Here is a 24,031-nt window from a genome sequence, read left to right as displayed (position 1 = left end):
CATACTTTTCATGGTCAGTAGTAGAGTATTATAAGTTTTGTTGTTTGTTTTTATCTTAAAGGTCACCTGGTGCGAGGGCCACACATATATGTATGTATTCTTTATACAGTCAAAGGGACCACACCATTGTCACAGGCCGCGTCTCATTTCTTTTCCCTCGCTTCCTTCTCTTTGATTACGCTCCTCGTTCCTCCGTTTTTCAGCTGTCAATCAAATTCGCCATATTAAGTGGTGTCCCAAAGCTGAGAGGAGGCAAGGCAAGGAAACCACGGAGAAAACATGAACGAAAATATAAAACAAGCCTTTGTATAGTCCTCACTACATGGTCATTTTAATCAGAACCTGTAACTGAGCAAAGGCTGTCCCATTGACCCTCAGCTCTAGTGTCCTGCTGCCTCTCTGCTCCTCGATGTGTCTCCTCTGTGGCTGGTACTTTCTAACCCATTTTCTGCAGAATCTAGGAGTTGAATCAAGGAGAAGGAAGCAAGGAAACAGAAATGAGACTTGGCCAGTTTTCTTGTTGAGAGGAACCCCCTAGTCTTGCTTGATGAAGCTTTCAAGTTAGTAATGCTTGTTGTTATTTAAATAGAGCCATGGTTGTAAGTCTGGCATAGTTAAGAATGTTGCGTTATCATTATTGATAGAGGCAGCTAAAACTGTTAAAACACAAGTATCCATTGTTATATAGTGAGTTCTTGGATCCAGTCATTTGTGGAAATCATCAGCTTCAACATTTGTGAATTTTCCTTTAGGATTTTTCATGACAATTTGAGTATGACATCACATTCTACAATCTGAAAGCTACCAACATCCTAGTATAAGAAATACGTCTTACAATATTTTAATGGTTTATTGAATTCACCAGCTCATACAGATTTATAAGAGGTGTTTTTTGATATTGAACATTAGCAGGGACCAAGCTTTTACACGCAGATGGTCTCAGTAGATACAAGCAATTATTTCACTTTTATTTCTCTTTTCTCAATTTACACAGCTTTGAATACAACCGCTGATTTAAGTATTAATAGGCTTTGATATACACATAACAATTTATGTTTCAATTAAAATATAAAGAAATGGAAACATAAAAAAAACAAAGAAAATAAAGCAGTAAAAAAAGTGGTGCAGCTTGAGTATATCCAGAAAGGGTCAGGATTTTGCACTTCACATTGCTGTTTTTTTTAACAAGTTTTGGTTAGGGCCACACAAAGACCACTAAATCGCATGATACATTTGCTTCCATTTTAATTTAGCTTTTAATGTAACTATGTGAGTAAGTGGCAAATCAAGGACAAAACTTGCTACTAAAGCCTTTCTGAAAGAAAAAAAAGTTCATGTTGAAATATTATGGGTTATCTTTGTGTGGCCCTGACTACTCCATTTGCATGTGTTTGTGTATGTACATTGGTTAGTTTCTTAAATTAATTATTGAAAATACTATGAAAACAAAATGCAAACAGGCACCTTACTTCACCTAATCTTCAGTTAAAATAAAGAGTGAAGGATCTACCAACATCCAGAATTCAATGAAGCAATCAAAAAAATTTAATTTAAATATGTATATAGTTCTACACCCAAACTAGTTTCTAATGTGGTTTGAGCGCAGTTTTCAGAAATAGTCCAACAGATGCTCCACTGAGCTTTCCTCAGACAAAGATCAAACCTACACAAACACGAGTGACGTGGACACACCAGGTGCCATGAGAATGTCTGACATGAACCTGAGGAACCTGGTGCCCTTTGACGATTCACCTTGTTTAAAATACATGAGTGAAAAGTGGGTTGTGACTGGACCTACTGGTGGGCACACTGTACCCCATGGCCGTGAGGGCCACCCTCTTCATCAGAGCTGTCATTGTAAGCCTCTCTGCGTGACGAGGACGAGCTCTGACTGGCATCATAGTCCTCCAGGTCCACCTCTTCTGTGTCTCCAGTGATGATGGGGGGCTCAGGCCGTGATGGGAGCATGTCCTCCAACTCCTGCAATAACATTAAATCATTATTTATAAGTTACAACTCTACATTGACAGCACTGCAGTAGTGTGGCAAACCTGAAGTTTCTCTGGACTTATCCAGTTGTTGCTGGGGAACTGAACTTCAAACTTTATATACAGGTCTCCCTTTTCAAAGGGGTTACGATACTGTGGCATTCCCTCTCCTCGTACTACTCTTACTGAGCCTGGAACATAACAGAAAGAAGAGTTGACATTTTAATATGTTTTTGTTGATGACTAACTACTTATCAAACAAGTAAACAACTTTACCTGGTTCAATGACTTTGCCAGCTGGATACTTCACAACTATCTGTCTTCCATCTAAATGTTTCAACATGAACTGGAAGCCGCACAGTGCCTCCACAAGGCCAAGTTTATAGTTCATAGACAGGTCCTTGCCTTCTCTCTTGAATGTCTGGGTAAAACAATTACAACAAAATATTTGTAAAAAATTAAATGCTTATTGTGGCTAGATCATTAACAATTGGCAATAAAAGGATTGACTGAAGTTTGTGCACACAAGATAAAATCAAAATGCATTAGTGCTAGTTCTAGTTTCACAATGCATAGGTCAAATGACCCAGCTTATTAGCCACATACCTCATGCTCCTTTTCTTGCAGCACCAGAACTATATCCCCAGGCTCAACCCCTGGTGCCTGGTCAGCTTCACCTCCAAATGTTATTTTCTGCCCGTGCTTCATGCCCTTGTCCACATGGACCTCCAGAATCTTCACCTCTTTCACAACTTTCTTGCCTTCACACTTTTTACAGCGGTCCTTCTCACTGATGACTTCACCTGAACATATTGTGACGCACGATTACATCTAGTAAGAGGCAATTCTACTTTGTAAAATCTGATGTCAGCCATTAGTCATACCTTCGCCATTACAGTCAGTACACACCGACTGCATTTGTTGGACCATCCCTGGTGCCAGCTGCCGAATCATAACACGCATACCACGCCCCCTACACGTTGAACATTTTTGGACAGCTCCCGTCTTACCCCCTTGCCTAAACACAAACTCAAATGAATGTGTTGCAAATTTGATACAATGTACACAACACCATAACCAAAACTCACCCATTACAAGAGCTACATAGTACATTCTTGCTAAGCTGTAATTTGGTCGTTTTCCCATTGTAGAGGTCCTCCAGTGACACCCTGTAAACAGAATCAAGATTAAAACGCTATATACTTAAAACTCCAAGAATAGTCTTCTGAATGGAAATGCCATACTTAAGTGGGTGAACCATATCCTCCCCTCTCCGACGGCCACCATTACGGCTGCGGCTATGGCCTCCCATGAAAGGATGGCCAAAAAGCCCACCACCAAAGATGTGGGAGAAGATATCATCCATCCCAGGACCACCTCCTCCTCCTTCCCGCAGACCCTGCTCCCCATAGCGATCATAAAGGTCTCTCTTTTCAGGGTTTGTCAAGACCTCATAGGCAAAACTGATTTCTTTGAACTAAAGTAAAACACAGCAAAATGGAATGGTTAATTACGGCAGACCAAAGTTGTATTTTATCACACTACAAATGTTCAGACAAAGATTATATTAGTCAGTATAACCATTACCACTTAAGTTACACAATAGTCAATAGAAACCTCCATCTTTTACCTTGACAGAACCAACCAAGTTAACTGACTAGTAAGGCCAACCATGGCAAACAGTATGTGTCATTTCACTTAAGTGTTAATATCTTTACGTTAAAATACTGTATGTAAAAATATTAAGTAATGAAATCAAGTTCAATTAAATCATAATGTTTACCTTGTCACCAGCATTTGGGTTTTTGTCAGGGTGATACTCCTTTGCCAGTTTTCGATATGCCTGGAAGAAGAGAAGCACAGTGCAGTTTACCACACATAATAATGAACATGACGCACAATGCCCCCTTTACTCCAGTCCTTACGCAATCACACGTGCCAAAACCTGAACCAGAGGCCACCGGCAAAACACTACACAACACGCATCCTACCATATATTAACGTTAGGGAATAAAAAAAACACCTTATATACTAAAGGTCAGCTGCCGAAGTCAAAGTAATAAATAACTTAACACTAATCATTGTCTGTCTCAAAAAGTAAAAGCTCAATTTATTTGATAAGCACCAACAGCTAACGCTAACATTAGCCACCATTGGGTTTTAACGCCAAGTATAACCATCTGATAAAAAGGCATTTAGGGCCCAAGCACACACACACAACAAGACATAATCAAGAGCTACTGAGGGACAATTATAAGAGTACAGGGTTGTATGTAAAAGAAATCAGAGAAATCATTAAATATCGAGGCATCTCTCAGATTATCCAAGATGATAACCGGTATATCATATCAAAAAACTACATGCCCCCGCTAAGTTTGAGTTCAGGTGCTAGCAAACCTCTTTTACGGACACTGTGGGCCAGAAAACACAAGATTTTAACGCGATTTTACGTAATGAAAAAGCCAACGACAATGAAAGTAACCAGTCTTAGTTTATTTGGCAGTGTTAGGAATAAAAACATATCAAACGGAAACATCTAAAACCAGATACTTATAGGTTTAGGTTTAGCTTTAGCGGTTGCCTCGCGTTTCATGGCAACGTAACATCACAAGCAAACGCGAGGTCGTTCATCTGGGGGACATTTTCACGATAGAGATGAATAATGTCTGCTTATATGTTAAAATTAAGCTACCACAAGAATAATATGTGTCGTTTTATACAAAGGAAAGTGAAACTACAAGTCATCGACAACGAAATCGCGGATGTTTGAGCCATGGTTTTACCGGTTAGCTCGGCTGCTCACACCTAGCATTAGCTGCCTACGCACACCAGCTCATTTCCTGATTGTTGCACGTTAGCGTTAAAACGGCACAAAGCTGACCCGATGTTTACTTAGATGGCTTACCTTCTTAAGTTCATTTTCGGTGGCGGATGGGGACACTCCGAGGAGGTCGTAGAGTTTCGTATCGACGGGACTGGCCATGGAGCTGCTGTGGATGTTGTTCAGCGGGAGGTGAATGGACAAAGAGAAGCAGCCGGCGTTTCACCCGTGCTCTGCGGACTCGCCTGTTCCGCTTTACCCCGCGCGACGCCGCCACCAAGCGGTTGAAGTGTGGTATTACAGCACACATCTGTCTCAGGTAGGTTAAATTATTCAGTGTTTTTCTATCTTTTTGAAGTCATCATGGTACTTTTTTTTGTCTGAACATATAATTTAATTTAACTTGTGCATAGGAATCAAAGCAAAAAATTACAGCTAAAAAGAGTAATAAATAAAATAATAAATCCAAGGCACACCATTTACAAAAATACCAAATCATCCTTTTTTTTCATTCTGAAGTTTGCTCAGAATACACGAAAATGGTAAAATATTAAATTAAATATATGTGTGAAATTGTTGGCGTTCAGAACGATATGTATAAAAATACAGAGAGATATCACATATTTTGAAAGTGTTGGAGAAATGTGTACTGAATCCAAGGCAAACACCTGACAATACCTCAAGGGATAATCAAGGGATTGTTTAATGAAATTAGAATCTCTAATCTCAAATTAAAACACTGTGTAAATGTAAATGAAAATGTGCAGGTAAATAAATATTCTTACTGTTACTCTTACTTCAGTTGTAGTTTCACTTTCCCCAAATACATCTTAACTCTTACTTGAGCAATTTCTTGGACACTATGTTGTACTTATATGAGTAATACTATTTTAATGTAACTTTACTCTTGCTTGAGTACATTTTTTGGCTGCTCTACCCAACTCTGAAGAGTTGCTCATCTTGTCTGTGAAACTCTTGACACATGGTCTGGTTTTTCCTGTTGAGCTAGGAAATGGGGTGACTTCATTTATCTGGTCATTGAAAGTAATCAGTGAAGAAAAGCATTAAAAGTAGGTTTTTCCTTTTAATTAAACAGAATGGAATAATACAACCAGCTGTTATAACATAAATCAATTCACATAGGCTACATGTGTCTCATTGGTGAGACAGTTGTGCTTGTTTTACACAGTTTGTCATACAAACTAAATAAAGATGAGGTCTGGGAATTTTATTTTACTACTTTTATTTAGATCATGTCTCACAGCTAAATTTGAATAGAAATGGTCACTCGTTTCCATAATATAATGCCCATAAACAATTTGGCTTCCAGAGCAAAAATATATTTTTTTCTGTCATTCAGCCTCCTAAAATAGTACCGTTTTTAAGTGTCTCCTAAAACTGGCCAAAGTAAATCTTCTGTGAGTAAGGTCACAATGAAAACAAAGCTCCTTCTTAGTTGTATTCATGAGTACGAGCAGCTTTTCCTGTGTGTATTAAAATCTTTACTGGCACCATATACTGTATATTGGTGTTAAATTATCATAAGAACATATGGAAAAGATTAATATAATTTCGCCTAACATTGTGAGCTGGCTTTTTTACTGGTTTTAAGGTACAAGACACATCTGACACAATTAAAAACTTAAATAAATTAGAAGACAAACTAGATATTATAGCATATATCTGTGCATGGCAGGTGACTAAATGGAAAATTGAGTCTAGGAAGTTTTTGTGTTTAATAGTCCTCTGTAAAGTCAGATCCCTCTGTGTGGGATAAATGATCAACAAAACAAGTCTTTTTTTTTAACCCTTTAAATGTCCACACTCATTTCTCTCTATCTCAGTAGTAGGCCCAGAAGTTATCCCCACACGCTGAGTTGAGAACAGAAGTAAACATTGGATGTGTCTTTATCCTTTTTTAAAAGTCCATGGACATAGAACGCTGTTGTGGATCCACTATGGTGGTGCTGTTGCGGGCACTGTTGCCACGCACACTCAGGGTTCCACAGGCTCCCGCCATGCCACCGATGCCTCCAGCAATGCCACTGGGCCCTGCCATCACTCCTCCAGCCATGCCCATGCCTCCTGGCATAGTCATACCCCCTGCTATGCCCACAGGGCCTCCCATGCCCCCTCCTGCCAGCCCTGATGGTCCTCCCAGTGTGCCCCCTCCACTGGCCCCACCCACACTGCCAGGGCCACGGCCATAGATCTCACAGGGAATCTCCTCGGTAACGCGGTCCTCGATCACCTGCTGGTCACAGTCATGAGTCTGTGAGTGCTGCTTGTAGCCATAGCAGCTCTTCTTGTAGCTGGATGTGGAGTTGAAGGTTTTCATGGGCGGTGGCTTGGAGAAGTCATTATGATATGAGAGCTCCATGGAGCTGAGGGTGGTGCGGCTGTGCTTCATGCTGCCTCCCCCGGTGGTAACAGAGCCCTGGGAGCCGCAGTGGTGCTCATGCACACAGCGGGACATAGTGGAGGAGCGCCGCAGCTTGTGGAAGTTCTCCAGATCCTCTGAGAGGTCAGCCAGGTCTGAGGAGATCTCTTTGTCACGGAGGGAAAAGAGCTCGTAATGAGGAGGATCAAACACCTCCTGTAGCCCCGCCTTGTTGAAAACACCAGGTCGGCGAGCCACCACCTTAAATTAAAGAAATTTTAAATATTATAAATACATAAATACACCTGGCAGCAAAAGCCTAAAATGGGGCTGATCGTGTAGTGCAAAATTTCTTATACATTTCATACATCATCTTGTTCTCTCTCTCTATCTATTTATCCCTGTGGTGCAGCTCCATCTCATCAGTAATCTTGGCCATTCTCCTCACTGCTTTTCTTGTAAATAAAATGTCTTCTACAAAGAGGAATACCTTTTTTCGGGGCTGTTTCATCTGAACAAAGATGGAGATGATAAGCAGAACCAGAACCACGCCTGATGAGATCCCAATAACAGTACCATGGGTCTTAGTGATCTGATGGAAGAGTCCCCGCGAACGCTTTTCTGGACACAACACACATACATGAATAACAAAGTAGAGAAAACACATAATGACCAAACCACCGCCAATAAAATATAATTAGATGGAGAGAGATGCGTTACTCTGACCTTTGCAGTGGTTTTCATCCCAGGGGTAGACGCAGTTCTGAACGCCATTGCACACCAGGGAGTTGTTAATGCACATGTTACTGTGGCAGAAGAATGTATTTGCTGAACATGGGGCTGGAGGGAAAAGAGATAATAGGATTTAAGGAAATAACACTTTTATAGAATTGTGCAGAGAGAAGAGAGGGTTGTAAAAAGGACAATAATGCAACACACAAAAACATTTAAAAGTAAATAGGAAAAGTAAATATATTTGAGGTTTACAACAGAATTACAGCTGAGTGTGATATCTGATAACTGTAATAATGATGAAGATGTTGGCATAGTCGAAGTGAAATTATATGTTAAAGGTGCACTGTGTAACCTTCTTGTCTCCATAGAGATGTTATTGCTGTGCCTGAAAGTTCTACAGTATTGCAGTGAACTAATCTTACTCCATGGAGACAAGCAGTTGACACCACCAGGCCAAGTTACAGGTTAAATCTGTGGAAAGGCAAGTAACAGTAAAATGCATGTTTTACAAGAGAATCAAGTAGGTGGCGGTCCCTCCACCAAAAAGTTACATGGTGCACCTTTAAAGCACACACACACCATTTATTAGATTAAAAGTTTTCCTGTTTGATGAAAGGCCAAATAAAGCTAAATCATGATTAAATGATAAAAAGAAAAAAAAAACTTAAAACTTAAACACAAAATAAAACTAGAATAAGACCATTGCAATATAGTGTAGTATCACGACACAAACATTTCAAACTCACTTTCAGTACTAAGGAATGGACTCGATACTCAATATCATGATGATAATAAAAAAAAAACACTTTTTATTTAGACAAAATAATGCACTAATCCCTCTGTCGTCTAGGTAGGTTCCATACTGGTCCATGGACATATACTTCTCTGTGTGGTCTTATACCTTGTTCTGATACAGCTCAAGGTCATTCTAAAGCAGGAAACGTAAATTTCTGTTCTGTGAATCTGACTTTTTTAGTATTGATACCTGCTCAACTGAGTATATAATTTTGATACTAGCTTTAGTATTGATTAGATCCTGATTTTTGATACTTTTGACAACCCTAATGTACCTTCTTGTGATAGAAATATTGTATTGTGAATGGCTAGCTAGCTGATCATAAAACAACAAGTTTGCAACATATCAGGCAGCCCTAAAATACTAAACAGTGAAAGAATCTATATATATAACTTATGTAATAATATATACATTTATATGGTATTAGAGTTTTGGGAGTTATACTGAGGAAAATATGGTGACTTCACTAAGGTGTGGCCATCTTGTCAAATGGTTTAGTGTTGTTAAGATGGCAGATTAAGACAGAAGGCTACAGGGCGGTATTAGGGCGTTTATGAGGTGCAGATGGTCAGCCAGGTGCTGAGAGACGTCTCCGATTGGAGCTGCTGTGTGTGTGTGTAAGCTGTGATGGCCATGACGGACGCGGTCAGTAATGGATGTTGGCTGCTACGCTTCAGAGATCGATGCACTGTGGAACAGGGGCAGAGCTGGAGGAGAGCTCTCTGGACTAGTGGCCAAGGTAATGTTCTGGAAAATAGTAAATGGATTGAAAAAGTGCAGAGGCTGAAATAGCGGTGCATGAATGACCAGTCAAAACTACATCAATTTTCATAATTCTTGCAAGTGGATTTGGATGATGATAAGTAGGTTTATTTTAATATGTTAGAGCAAATTTATTGTGTTGGTTCAAAGGGTTTCTCCTAGTTTTGCATGTGGTTCAGTGTGTCTTCTCCTCCAGACACTAGTCAGCCTCTTTCACAGCTCAGACAGACTGTGGCCTGCTCCTCCAGTGTTCAGGGTTATGCCTGATGTTCTACGGGTACTTAATATTACAGAAGGATATCTGTTTGTACTATGAGCCCAAATATGCTTTATGTATAACACAGTTTTATAACTTACATCAGGAGCTGAGTCTTCACTGCAGTGAATTTTTGTGCAGAGTCTGAGTGCTCAAGTGTTACTGAACAGTGACAGTGACTAATCTCTTCATTTTAACCTTCAGTCTGTAGCAAACTTTGAACAAACTAAGTTTTTCAAGAGACACCCGAGACATACAGTGAGTGATCAGAATGAATAAAAACTCAGATGGGGATGAGGCAAAATACCACCAGCTGCATACACCACCATTAAAAACAACTAATAAGTACATGTTGTTGTTTTCTTTTACTTATTGTGTCATACTTATAGGTGCATGCATGGCATTTTTCTGAGAGTAAGTAGAGCTTCCTTTTCATCGTAAATAAAAACTGTAATGATTAATTTGTGACATATGAATCAAATATTATTTAATTCCAAAGAGATAAGCCCTTCACGCTGAATGCAGCAGACTGCGGAGCCATGTAATGATGAAAAGTTTATTGTACTGAGTTAAATGTAAAAAGTTCTGCATGGTATGATTTATTCAGACAATGATAGCACCGCGCAGTGACACAGGCTTACACAGCAGAGATGATAAAATGGAGCTTGACTCACGGTCCACAAAGGAAGTGAAGAGCATGCGGAAGCGACTGAGCCGGCTCTTTTCATCAGTCCACATTCGCACCACTCCCACGCCATTCTCCAGCATGACGTCGTTGGCCACGGTACTACAGAATTTGGCCTTGAGATTCTCTATGGCACTGCTCCCGTCATAAACTGCCACAAAGTTCTTCTTGCACTCATTAGAGTGCTCCATCTGGTATTCCAAAAAGCGTAGGTAGATCTGCAGACCCAAAACAGAACATAACCAAATACTGTTGTCATATGCATTATTTCACAGGCTAACCCACCAGGTTACCCTTAATATTTCTGCCATTTTTTCCATTATTAAGACCACATAATACAAAAGACAAAATATCTCCAATAAGAATAAGTGTGTGAGGTGAGAAAGCGGAAAGAAACGTTGGAATGCACCAATCACATGAACCTAAAGGAAACCTTCATTTTGAAAATTCTAACTTTGCAGGTAAAATAAAACACTTAATTTTGCTTTTTGAGTTTAAAGCCAAGGAAAAGGCCTGAGGGATAAAGATGAGAGTGAGATCTCAATTTCAACCAAATGATTGATCCCTCCTCCTTTCTGAAATAGGCTTCCTAAAAGTCAGTGAAATACCACTTCCTGCCCATGGCCACTCTGCTTTCACCTCTGCTCCGTTTCTCCTAGTGTCTGTTTCCAACAAGAGAATGCCACAGGAGCAGTAGTGTGGATGTGCAAGTGATACAGATGACATTAATCATAAGAAGGATTTGACGTTAAGCTTAATTGGCTAATAGCGGCTCTTCTGTCTTAGAATTTTAGGCTGCGTTCACACTTGCCTTGTAAAACTGTTTTGGACCTGTTCAAGTCTAGGTTTACTTAAGTCCCATTTAATCTAACACAGGGATGTAGTTGTAACACCGCTATTTAAAGTTGATGTTATGCTGCTTCTCTGTCCTGAACAATTTTGAAGACATATATTGGTGACTTATCTGACAAATATTAATCCAATTTGCCATTTACTAAAACCATTTTAAACACATCGAAAAGCATTAACATTTTAGGGTAGACTGAAAATAACTGCATTTCTGATAATCTTTGTAGAGGAATAAACAGTGTATTACCAAAATACCGTAAGTGTAACCACTCAAACTGCGATTATAACAGTAAGGGATATGTTTTAATTAAGATAAATCAGATTGATAATGTGACGTACTATGCAGACTTAATGCGATTACATGGATTAGAGCTACATCATTTATTTTAGAGAGTACATGACTAAAGATTTGCAGTTTCTGTGAGTATAAACATCCCAGAATAGGCTACGGCTGATGACTCATTTTGTCTTGTGGGGGAAGCAAAGCATAGCAGATCAAGAGCGTTCAGTCCAGAGAGCGTCAGATTTCAGACAAAACTCAGCAAAAATGTGCAAATTAAGATAACGACATAAAAGGCAAGTCAACTGCAATAACATGACATGACATGATCATCTCCTGCAAAATGAATAGAACCTGTTGTTTATTTGAATAAATCAACAAAGCTCTGCAGCAGTAGATTATTTGTATAATTTTGGAATGTATTTCAGAAACACAATTACTAAATATTTTCTACCAAGTATTACAAAAACTGTGAGTACGATTTTGATTTTAAATTTCATAAACATGACCGCTCTACGTCCCCACATACAAGGTAAACATTTCAGATCAAATATAGCTTTTGCTGATAATAACTGTGATGCTGATTTACTCTTAATCACAAAAACATTGGACATGATTGCCAATTTGGTGCTTTGGTTCTCAAGATGATTATCCAGTCAGAAAGAAGAATGAGCCTCACATGCGTCTCTCATTTGGGTTGCCAGTTCCAATGTTGAAATCAAGTTGGTTTAATCCTAAAAGCCCGCTACCTAAAGCCCAGCGCCTGTAGTCATTCATCAGTGCTAGTGTTGCCTCTGCAGCTCAGTGAGAATGAGGAAAAACTTGTATGTATCCTCTATGTGCAAGTTAAGACACAACCCATGTTCAGTTGTGTAGTAGTACTTTTTTTTTTAAGAAAGAGCGCAGGTTACATACAGTTCATTTAACTTCAACCATGATCTGGACCAATGGAACAAAACATACTGCAGATAATTGGAAAACTAACAAATGAGGTTAAATTAGCCAATTACAAATCAACATGCCAGAAATAATAATCAGTACCTGAAATATGCAATAAGTATTTTTTTCACTGGTGGAAGTTCTGCTACAGTATGTTATTAAATGTCTCTGTCACCATGGAGACAAGCAATAGATTCAAAGAAGAGGAGTTACAGGTTAGATCTGTGAAGAGGTGACCCTATTCGGAGTAAGAATGTGTTTTTTTCAAAGTATTTTTGAGCAATAAAAACATGTCTAATGTCAGACTGTGAAACATTTCAAGGACAAGCAGGTAGTGGACCCCCAGCCACAGTTAAATTTATGGATTCATGATAGCTTCTTCAAATCAGGCTCACAAACATCAGACGTTTATACTTCTTGTTCTATATGCTATACCCAACTCTCATCAAATATATGATGGCAGAAAAAAAAAAAAAAACTTTATCTAAGCTCCATACAGTGTGTGTTGAGTGTATAGCAGGACCCTGGCACACTGACCTTGGACTGCGGAGGAGCCCTGATGGTCCAGATACAGTCGAGAGCTTCTCCAGCCTTCACCTTTTCCTCCTCATCCACCTGACTGGAGCGGATAACTCCATCCGAGCCGCCGATCTCAAATTGACAGTCTGTGGAAATATTACAGAAAGAAAGAGAGTTCAGGCACGATACTACAGGAAACACTATACACACGTGAAGTTTGGGGTCAGTTTGCGCTGTTAACATAAACATTGTCAATCAGCATTATGTTTTATTACATTCATTTATAACTTACATCCGTAGAACTTCAAAGACCATTTTCCAAATCTGTTTTTCTCAATTTCACTTAGTTCTTCACTTGAAGGTGCACGTCATCACTTTTCTGGTCACATGCTTGTGTCCAGAGGTATGTTATAGCTTTGCCTGAAATATTCAGCCTGAAAACATGCACCGTTGCTGTGAGTGTGGTCACCTCTCCACAGATCTGACATGTAACTTGGCCTGATTAGATCACCAGGCTTTCAAGGAGATACGTAGATGAGTTTAATGCCATACAGTAGAACATTCCAGGCAATACCACCTCCATGGGGATAAGTAGGTGGCGGAATGTCCCTCCTGACAAGTTACAGATAGTGCACCTTTAAAGTATCATCTGCAAACACATTGTTTTCTGATTTGTTTATTTATGAGAATTAAAATAAAAAAGAATTGGTTGAAATGTCTTTTTTCAATATTCGCCCAGTACTAACTAATTGGTGAAATTGCTCTGACTTTATTTATCAGTTTTGTGTGGTGTATGTGTAATTTTGAAATGTTTTACAAATGGAGTTCCAAATTTTCACATGACATGATTAAATCACCTGAGTCACTTTTTCTTAAAAAGATTCAGAAACTGCATATCACATTGCAGTTTGTGGTGCATTGGCTTAAGGGCATGACGGAAACAACACAAAGTGAGAGAGACATCAGCTAAACAGACAGGTGAAATGTGTGTAGCATTTCAAACAGAATTCAGGCACGATGCATTCAGATGAGAGACAATAAGTAGACAGGCAACACAAACAAAAGTAACTGAGATAAACAGATAAAAGGGCATTGCATTGTTTCTTGTCTTGTATGTGCAAATCCCTTTCCCAAACACCCAAAGAAGAGCTTGTCAAGGCACATTTGTGCATTCAGCATTAACGTCAGCAGTGAATGCTGAAAGCTATGAAAAGAGGAAGAAAAAACATAGGCTCCAACAGTAGCAGAGCCCTGCACAGCTTACCTGGGATGGGGTTCAGCAGTCCGCCCACGTGCAGATGGAAATCGGGGTCTGCAATGATAAGATTGGGGAAGCACATTAGCCTCAATCCAGGCGGCAAAAATAGGTATACACAGAATGCTAGATAAGATCCCATTAAGGCACCACTGAGATAAAGCAGAGAGGGCCCTGTTTGAAGCTAATACATGTCGCCTGATGGGAGAGTCACATCTAGAAGCATTTCGAGCTCATATTCAGTGTGTGATGTCCGCTGACCAAATACTACAAAGGAGAACTAGCACAGTTCTCACAGCAAAAGACCAAAATGACTACTTTTAGGGAGGTACTAAACAGTTATATTTACTTTTTGAAGGAATTATAGGTATCAGGAATTAGTTTTTCATCTCACTGACTGTTACTCTTCAATGTAAGTCATTTCATAGGTGACAAAAGCCATATGTTGACACTGATATAATATTTGACCATTATCTATGAATGTGACTCTTTATTTAAAGGTAGATTAAGTAACTTTTATGAAGGAGGGCTACAATTTAGATGTTATTGCTTTGCCTGTAATGTTTCAAAAATGCTTTAAACTTGTATTTATTCAATTGTGGGTGTTTTTCCTGGGATCTATTATAGCCACTCCAGTGACCACGGGCACCACTGATGCCTTCACCTTCCAGGCCTTCTCCAGCTCTTCTTTGAGCGCCTGGTATGTCTCTGGTTTCTGGTGTTCCTTTTTTCCTGATTTTCCTATCACTTGGTACTGCAGTGTCCACCACAACTACTTTGCTCTGTTGTTTATCCACCACCACAATGTCCGGTTGATTCGCCATCACCATTTTGTCTGTATCTGGAAGTCCCACGGGATTTTGGCTTGGTCATTCTCCACTACCTTTGGAGGTGTTTTCCCCCTTGGCCTTGGGATCTCCAGTCCGTTCTCTGCACAGATGTTTCTGTACACTATGCCCACCACTTAGTTATGCTGCTCCATGTATGCTTTCCCTGCCAGCATCTTACATCCTGTAGTTATGTGCTGGATTGTCTCAGGGGCCTCTTTGCACAGCCTACACCTTGGGTCTTGTCTGGCGGGGTAGATCTGGGCCTCTATTGCTCTAGTGCTCAAGGCCTGCTCATTGCCAACCAGGATAAGTGCCTCTGTGCTGTCCTTCAGACTAGCTCTTACCATTGATAGAATTTTTCGATATCAGCCAATTCAGTTATGTTCTGGTGGTACATCCCATATAGGGGCTTGTTCTCACATGATGATGCCTCCAGCACCTGTTCATCTGCACTCCACTGTCTGAGACATTCGCTGAACACGTCATCTGTTGGGGCCTTGTCCTTGATGTAGTCATGGATCTTGAATGTTTCATTCTGGCAAGTGGCTCTCACACTCACTAGTCCTCAACTTCCTTCCTTACGGCTCGCGTACAGTCTTGGGGTGCTGGATTTGGGATGGCACCTCCATGCATGTTTTGTGTCTTTACATCTGTTCCCTCTAAGTATCTGATTACAGGAAGGGCGTAGCTGTTTATTGCCTGGGTCTTGTTCTTGCCATTGAGCTGACTTCTTAGGACTTGCCTTACTCGTTGGAGGTATTTATGGGATACCAAGGTACTTTTAAGGTACTCACTGGGAGTGAGACCCCTTCTGTGTGGACTACCTTCCATCTCGACTACACACCTGCATGACAATCCAGTGTCTGTGCTGTATATTCCACATTTGATGGTCATTTGTGCTTGTGGCTTGCCATTGGCCTCAAGGGGAGTTTTTCACAACCTCATCGAGTTTGCAACGAAGGCCTTAGAGTCTTTTTGATGTTGTACAGCTCCAGGCATTCAGTGATCCATGTGTGTGGCATTGAGTCGTTGGCTTTCTTGTCAATCCAGGCAGTGCACAGGTTGGTCTAACGAGTCCTGCAATCTCAGGCTGTTTGGTTTACCAGGAGTTGGTCTTTAGCTCCCCTGGTATCCATGCTGATGCCCTTCTGTGCTGTGCTCAGGTATTGATCCATGTGCTCACTGATCTTAGCTGCAATAATGCCTGACATGAGCCTCCATGTTCCATGTTATATATAGACTGGTCCATGTCTCAATAAAGGACTTGTAATTTTTGTATGTAAGAGTGTCTCGGGTTGTTTCAGCTCCACTACCATTCAAATTTTTTTAAATCTGCATGTGTTAAGCTAAATCTCTGTTCCTCCATGACAAGTGGCCTCACCCCTGAAGAGCACCCATGTCCTACATCCTTCTATCTGACTCATTAGATCCCTACTTGAAGCACTCACCTTATCTCCTGTTTTTACTTATTTGAGTATTTTTATTTGGATTCTTTCTACTTCTACTTGAGTAATATTATCTTAAAAAAAACACCCTCTTCTTTCTTGGGTTTAATCTTTAGCCATTCTACTTTGCTTTTAGGGGGACTTAATTAGATTCCTATAAAAGCGCCACTAGACGTATCCTTTGAAGTGCTCCTAAATGAGTAGCATTAGTATTCAGTTGAGGATCTTTACCTGCTACAAAAGTGTACTTGATGCGGAACCCAAGGCCCTCTAACTCTTCATCACTGCTGAACTTGATCCACATAAAGCGGCCCGTGGACAGCACCATGCCTGGATTCTTTCCACCACAAAAGCGGTCAATGAGAGGGGAGAAGCCAAAGGGACCATCCCGGACTTCAATGTGGTCAAAGCGACACTCGAACGACGGCTCTATGTAGTAGTTCTTGTCGAAAACCAGCTGGATCCTTTGTCTGGGGAGAGCTGTTTGATGCAGAGTAGAACAGCAAGAAAGAAGAAAATGAACAAATTAAATCTGTCTTTTGTGGAATTGTTCAGTCACAAATGAAAACCCAAGCATGCTGTGCAGAGTGGAAACTTCTGTAAAAGCAATTATGAACAGCATCTTACAATTAAAGAGCATGTCAATAAGAACTGCTTTTTGGTGTAAACAGATTGCGTGGTTTAGAATAAGCCTTCTTAAAAAAAATGCATACATTGCTTGTTGTTAGTTACACCAAGCAGTCATCTTATCCTGTGTAGACAAACTATACAAGATAAAACATTTGTCTTTGATTTACAAAGTGTGCATTTTATAATAACTATGCACTGATCGTAGCAAATTTTTCATTATTTATTCACTCCACAAACATAAGGCAGTCAATTGTTTCTGCAGTACCCAGACTGACACAGACTAGCCACAAACAATCACCCACAGCCTCATTCATACATTTGAAAAATAAGTGTATTGCCAAAGGGACACAATGTCAGTATGCAATGCTTAGAGCAAAGAATGAAGTGGCAACCAGGTGCTTTTGGAAATGAGATGGAAAAATGTATATGAGATGTTATCAGTTATTCACAGTGCAAACCATAGAAGCCCCACAAAAAGAAAATACAAGGGGAACTGTTTATGAGCCTCAATTTTAACAGTGCATTATGTAACTTTTCTGGTAGAAATCCGCTACCTGCTTGTCTCTATTAAGATGAGACTATTTGCCTTTTACAGCATGTTAAACGTACCTGCTTGTCTCAGTGGAGATAGTCAAATTTAATCCCATAATGTGGAACATTCTATGCAACTCAGTAACATGTCCGTGTAGGCAAATAGGTGGCACACCCTTCATCTGGAAATGTACATAGTGCATCTTTAACAGCGCTCGCCTTGTACACTTGTACAGTGTATTTTAGTGTATTTAACAAAACCAGGTCCTCGTTTTCTGACAGTCTCTCTATGTTTGCAAACAGACAGGCGGCAACACTCAAGTGTGAAAATCTGCAGTATACATCATTTGAATAAACTAAATTGTGGAACTGCTTGTGCCTTTCTCTTTACTGTGCTTTCATCTTTGCACTTTCTGCTTGAATGAGCAGCATTCTGTCTGTCATTTGACTGCAGGATTACAGGCTCTTTATCTGTGCCAGAGTGATGCATACAAACTGCAGATATCATAGTGATGCACACAAACTGCAGGTATAATAGGGATGCACACAAACTGCAGATATAGAACGAGCACAAAGTTTAATCACTGTATCTACTGAGCTGATGAACTGTGGGACATAGCACAATCAATGAGCCCCAGAAACCACAAATTATAAAGACAAAGCTATCTGATTAGAGCTTGATGCCAAAAGTGCGGATCTCCCATTGTGTCAGAAGCAGGACAAAAGACTGGCTATAAATATTACTATACCCTTTCGTGACTAATAAAAGCAAATAACAGGTTTCAGCTCCCTACAGCTCTCATGATGCACACAAGCATCAGCCACTCACCAGCAGTCGACCTGACCTGGTTTTGTCTACAGGGGGAGCCCTTAGGGGGAGCCCTTGAGCTGCATGTAAACTCTATACACGTCTGAGAGCACAGCAGCAGCACATTTCCTATTTGCATTTGTGATTTTATAAAAGCGTTTAAGTTGATGGGGAAAACAGTTGATCTATATATGATGAACTGCACAATCCCGGAGCCCATCTTCTATATACGCTAATGATTCTTCCCATTATGCACCCCATCCGGCAGGCCACTGAATTACTGACGGATGTGATGCGTCTGGTAAATGGCTGTGATTTCAGTGACATGTCTTCATAACTCAGCTGTTTAGCAGATGTTTAGCTCATTCATTGTGCGAGTGCATGGGCAAAGACCGGTCGTGGCAGGGAAGTAGCACTGCTCTCATTAGTACAGCCGCACTTACGTCTCACATGACAGTACAATATTCTAAGTCTATGAAGGTTATTATTAGAGGTGGAAAGTAAGTTTAATAGTGTGTAATACTGTAATAGAGCTGCAATTTACAATTATTTTATTAGTCAACTAGTCATCGATTATCTATAGTACATTTTTAACCAAATAACAGTTGAAATATGCTGATACAGTGCTTTTAGACATAGAATATTTACAAAAACAGTGTATAAATGATGCACATAAGAAATTGTTTATTGTTTTTATATTTTGATTTAATAATGTGTCTTCAAAAAGTGCGTTTTAGAGTCTGTATATTTCAGGTAAGTATTACGATTATTTTAATAACAGTACTTCTAATATTTGATGTGAAACAATGAGAGCATGGACCTAATCATTGGTATGATCTGTTTAATTAATTTATCCACCTAAAATATGCACAACAGGCTGACATCCTGCAGCTCTAGGTGCTCATGACCAAGTCTTGGGTCGTTAGGTATTAGTATTACACCTAGAAAGCAGGTGACACCACAAAGCCGAGTTACGCGTCAGATCTGTGGAGACGCGACCTCTCTCACAGTAAGAATGTGTGTTTTTAATGTATTTTTGAGCAATAAAACACCTGCAATTGAATAAACAAGATAGATACATTTTATGCCATACATGAGCAATAAAGAAATAACATAACTCTACCTTGACCTTTAAAATATCGTATTCTTATTTTTTTATATTCACAATAAAGTAGAATAAATACAGAAAACAGCTCTTCCATCTGCTCTTTCGTGCCATCACTGCTGTCATGTACCATTACTGAATCTATAAACAACATACTCACACAAATGGCAGATTTTTTCCACAAGAATAGTTTAAAGCAACCCTAACCCTCGCTGAATTTCAATTAGACCATAATGACACTGAGTGAAAGAGACAGGAGCCAGGGCGATGAGACAGAGATGACCTACCCTCCAGGATGTAGACACACTCCTTGTTGGGGGGGTAGGTGTTGGGGTAATTTGGGGAGGTGAACACGCCTCCATTGATATTACGGACCCACGTGCCACATTCTTTCTGGGTCGAGGGCTGGCCTCCATGTTCGCTTGGCGGGTCTGACAATCAAAAATAAAAAAACAGAGATTACTTTTTATGGAACACTGTAACCATAGAAGGAATGTCTATCTAGATTTGTAAGCCCAGTGAACCATAGCTTACCTTTAGTCCTCTGTGCAAGAGCCAAACCCTCTTCGATGAGAATGAAGAGTATCCACGCTGCAAAAGAGTGGAAAAGACATTTGATATGACTGCATTTATAGGCTCATTCAGTAGCCACTCACACCTCACGACAGAAGATGCTATTCACAACCGGTGATTACATATATAATTGCATTGATTTCTATCCACAAAACGCACAAATCAATACTCACATTAGATGACTTAAAATCATATAAAGCACAGAGAAAAAAAAAGAAGTGTTACAAAACTACACTTATTTATACTAGTGTAGAGTTGGCTACTTCAGATAGTACAATACTGCCAAAAGACACTGACAGTTAAATTCATGAACAAAGTGGACACTATTATACAAAAGCTTTTATGATTATAAGCCAATTATCACTTTAGTAATAATTCATAATGTTACAGCCATCACAGGATTAGACGCCAGTGCAATATTTCACTAGTATCTAAGCCCATCATGGTAACACATTTTGAAGTAAATATAGTCGATAAACGGTAATATAGAAACTAATGTCTGCCAGTGGCACAATAACTCGAGAGCAGAGTAGTATGAAACGCTTTAGTGCTTAGTTTGCGTCTGTAATGAGTCATAGATCTTGTTAATTCAACCTTTTACAGTTCAAATCTAATCATAACGTCAGAAAATAACCCAAAATGTCTCAGTAGTACAAAGAAAATGTACACACGATAAATATTGACCCAGAAAAATATTGTTCCATGAAACATATATTGAACGATAAGTCGATATAGTAATTATCATGACAAGGCCAAACCAAGTACCAAACACATCCAAATGAAGAGGATCACATCAGGTAGAGCAACGTAAATGATGCCAAACTCAAAATGCAAATACGGGCACAAATGAGATATTGGTCACACTATAATTACTACACCGAATTAATATTAATAGTTTATGATTCAGACGTAGTAACTAGTTAATTAAGGGATAGGATTAGGAGTTAGGGTTAAGTAGTTACTAAGCCTGAATCATACTAAACGATTTAGTCATTATGAATTAAGTCTATCGCCCATGTTTTATTTAGTCTAATTCGGTTTAGGCCTAGTTGTCATACAGTTACTGAGATGGTTAACAGTGAAAGTGGTATTAACTTCATACGTCGTTGATAAAGTTTGGATGAGTTATTTAAATCACAGTCGTTGTACTAGTAATAGTAACATTAACTTGCAAAACATTAGCTTTTATCCAAAGTGCTATATTCTGACAATAATCCTGCTCCCCTCAGCTCAAGACACACATATTGTATTAGCAGAATAAATGGGATTATGGGGCTATGGGGTGTACATCATTGATGAGAAGACATAGGAGCATGGCTACAGACAATAGGTGAAGCATGCTGCATTACAATTATATCTGTACGGAGGGCACCATGCTACACCTTCCCCTGACACCCTCTTTGCCCTGATAAGCTGCACTCGACCTGATCCCCCTAGAGTTCATAATAGGTTGTTCCGTGAGGGAGAGAGACTGGCACGTTGCATAATGGCATGTAGGAGAGAAGGAGAGAGGGGGGAGAGAGGGGGAGAAGATGAGAGATAGAGACAGAGGGAGAGAGATGGGTGGGGGACCAATAGGCAATATGCGGGCACCTCCACAGCATCACCAAAACGAGCAAGAGCATTGGAAGGAGATACAATACATGAACATGGCATGGTGTAACCCCCAGGGTGCAATTATCTTTATTATGTACCAGTGTAAGCCTATGAGTGCCACAAGCAGACATGCTCGGAGGACAGAGTACAGGCCACCCAAAGAGTTGTTAACAATAAGTGTTCAACAGCCTGGCCTGGAATCAGTTATGTCAATATCAGGGAAAAGGAAATATCACTGACAGATAGCTACTCTTTTAACAGTGTCAGAATTGTAGGGGATTCTTTGGTTGATGTGCAAAGTGTGGGCCATAGAAGCTAGAACAAATTGTGTTTAAAAGAATGATTATTTATTTTCATGTGCTCAGTGAACCCTAGGTCATGTTTTCTTTTAGCACAAATCCACTTAACTCACTTTGCATTTTTAAAAAATGTAGGTTTAAACGAAGTTAGCATCAGCCTAAAGTCTCATGAAACCTGAGAGATGACAAATTCTCATTTTCCAAGAGAAGGTACTAATGATTATTAACACGTCAAAAACAAATAAAACGTGTTTTCATCTTACACCATCACCATATTTCTACAGTGAACATAGATTACATCTTGTTAAAACACAGAATGGGCTGGAATCAGAGTCTTTAAACAAGGTGTAATGAAGTGTCCATGCTGCAGCCAGTGCACGCTCCACTGAACTCATGACTGGCTGCGGCCGTGAGCCGTGGCGCGTGCCGCAGGTGCTGATGGCGCTAGAGCCTGAAGCGAGAGTCACCGGGGCAACTGCACGCACAGGACGGACCACAACAAGAACAGCATCCACTCTATGTATTCTACTGATCCGGACTCGACATGGGAACATGCATTAGACTGTGTATTATGAACTTGTGCCAAAAGACTGAAATAGCCCGACAGCCTTGCCTTTTGCTCATGGATGTTTTTCACCGAAAACAGCAATAGTGAGATAGAATACTTGCTTTTCCTGCAGTCCAATTGTTACATCAACTGAATTTTCCTGACTCGATTCTTGGTCAGGGTCATTTGCACCAGACACATCCAGGCTCTCGTTCTCCCTAAAATATAATTTTGTTTTGCGTTGAACACGTTTGATACTTTGTTCATCTTTATTTCTACAAATAGCGCGTATTGGAAATATCCCGTAAATGCTGCTTTTTTCTTACAGAAATCTGATGTACTGTGTTGTCAAATGTAGGGCACAAACAAATGGTACCATTTAGAAACTGATTTTGTTCTCACATTGTGTTCTTTTGACCTCTCCATCTGAAATAGTACTAAGGTGCCAAATGGCACAGGCTTTTTACGCGAACCACCCATCGCGCACTATCGATGATCCAACATCAGAAACACGACTCACCTCTGTGCATTTCCTTCTACGGTGCAATTCCAGCTTTATACACCTGTCTACAAGCACTTCCCCGTCTCAGCCATTGTATGTCCCAGGGTCATTCTTTAAACAATCCAACTTTGTCCAGAGAACAGTAAATCCATTACGCAGTGCCAGTCTCCTCAGTCTGCGCTCCTGCTGCGTCTGGCTGCAACACAAACGGCACCACCAGCCTCCCAGCCGGGCGTCATCGAAGTAAATACAGCTTTTGGAGAGACTACACCAGGGATCACATGTGAACAAGAGCTGATCCCCGCGCGCACCAGACAGGAACGTATCCAAGACGCCAACTGAGGGATGACAAATGAAGAAGGACAGGGACCACAGAGAATGATGGAGGAGGAGAGAGCAGAAGCACTAGCGAAAGGAGGAGGAGAGTCAGACTGCTCTCCGTGCGCGTTTGGAAGAAACGCTCTTCAACAGAATCATTTAAGCCGTGGGCGCTGCGCTTCTGACTTCAACGTGCTTGTCGCTACTACTGTCAAGTCACGAATGTGTTTCCCCTCACTTCCTGGTAAATACAAAATACAACTTATAAATAGACATGGAATATGCATTTGAGTTACACCATTTAAACATTACAAAGCGCACAATCGTCTCGTACGTGTAACTGTGTAATTATCCAACACAGGTTCCACAGATCCTGATTATAGCAACAATAAAAACTTGTGTACGTAAGTTTTATTGTTTTAGCCACCCCATTTCCGGTACAACACTCGCTTTCATTATTAGCCTTAGAATAAATTAAACCTTGCCACCCACCTCCTAAAGCTTGGTCTGGATCTGTGGAATGGTCTCGCTCCACACATTTTGAACAAAGGGCAGTGAACTCAAGCTGTTTGGATGAAATCA

At 40.1% G+C, this 24,031-nt stretch overlaps 2 protein-coding genes across 2 annotated transcripts; both read right to left on the bottom strand.

Annotated features, from left to right (window-relative positions):
- Positions 1–831: 831 nt before the first annotated feature.
- Positions 832–5,076, bottom strand: dnaja2a (DnaJ heat shock protein family (Hsp40) member A2a). The gene is made up of 9 exons (XM_033983124.2): positions 4,894–5,076; positions 3,772–3,831; positions 3,233–3,465; positions 3,077–3,157; positions 2,873–3,006; positions 2,595–2,791; positions 2,265–2,409; positions 2,052–2,179; positions 832–1,980 (listed from the first exon to the last, which is right to left on the bottom strand). The coding sequence occupies exons 1-9, from the start codon at positions 4,969–4,971 to the stop codon at positions 1,795–1,797; spliced, it is 1,242 nt and encodes a 413-aa protein (XP_033839015.1). The 5' UTR covers positions 4,972–5,076; the 3' UTR covers positions 832–1,794.
- Positions 5,077–5,881: 805 nt separating this feature from the next.
- On the bottom strand, positions 5,882–23,635 carry LOC117393726 (neuropilin and tolloid-like protein 2). Its single transcript, XM_033991725.2, has 10 exons — positions 23,150–23,635; positions 20,149–20,205; positions 19,902–20,045; positions 16,772–17,020; positions 14,275–14,322; positions 13,029–13,156; positions 10,413–10,641; positions 7,916–8,029; positions 7,680–7,810; positions 5,882–7,450 (listed from the first exon to the last, which is right to left on the bottom strand). The coding sequence occupies exons 1-10, from the start codon at positions 23,157–23,159 to the stop codon at positions 6,728–6,730; spliced, it is 1,833 nt and encodes a 610-aa protein (XP_033847616.1). The 5' UTR covers positions 23,160–23,635; the 3' UTR covers positions 5,882–6,727.
- Between the last annotated feature and the right edge of the window lie 396 nt (positions 23,636–24,031).

The sequence above is a fragment of the Periophthalmus magnuspinnatus genome, chromosome 3, assembly GCF_009829125.3.
Source record: "Periophthalmus magnuspinnatus isolate fPerMag1 chromosome 3, fPerMag1.2.pri, whole genome shotgun sequence".
Classification (NCBI taxonomy): Eukaryota; Metazoa; Chordata; class Actinopteri; order Gobiiformes; family Gobiidae; genus Periophthalmus; species Periophthalmus magnuspinnatus.
The sequence above is the reverse complement of the archived record's forward strand: the minus strand, read 5'-3'. Positions and strand labels throughout refer to the sequence as shown.

Coding starts and splice junctions, on each gene's coding strand:
- dnaja2a (XM_033983124.2), bottom strand. CDS start 4,971: ATGGCCAGTCCCGTCGATACGAAACTCTACGACCTCCTCGGAGTGTCC. Junction 3,466..3,771: donor ACCCAAATGCTGGTGACAAG/GTAAACATTATG, acceptor GTTTTACTTTAG/TTCAAAGAAATCAGTTTTGC. Junction 3,158..3,232: donor GATATGGTTCACCCACTTAA/GTATGGCATTTC, acceptor TTCTGTTTACAG/GGTGTCACTGGAGGACCTCT.
- LOC117393726 (XM_033991725.2), bottom strand. Junction 20,046..20,148: donor TCTTGCACAGAGGACTAAAG/GTAAGCTATGGT, acceptor TTTGATTGTCAG/ACCCGCCAAGCGAACATGGA. Junction 13,157..14,274: donor ACTGCTGAACCCCATCCCAG/GTAAGCTGTGCA, acceptor ATATTTCCACAG/ACTGTCAATTTGAGATCGGC.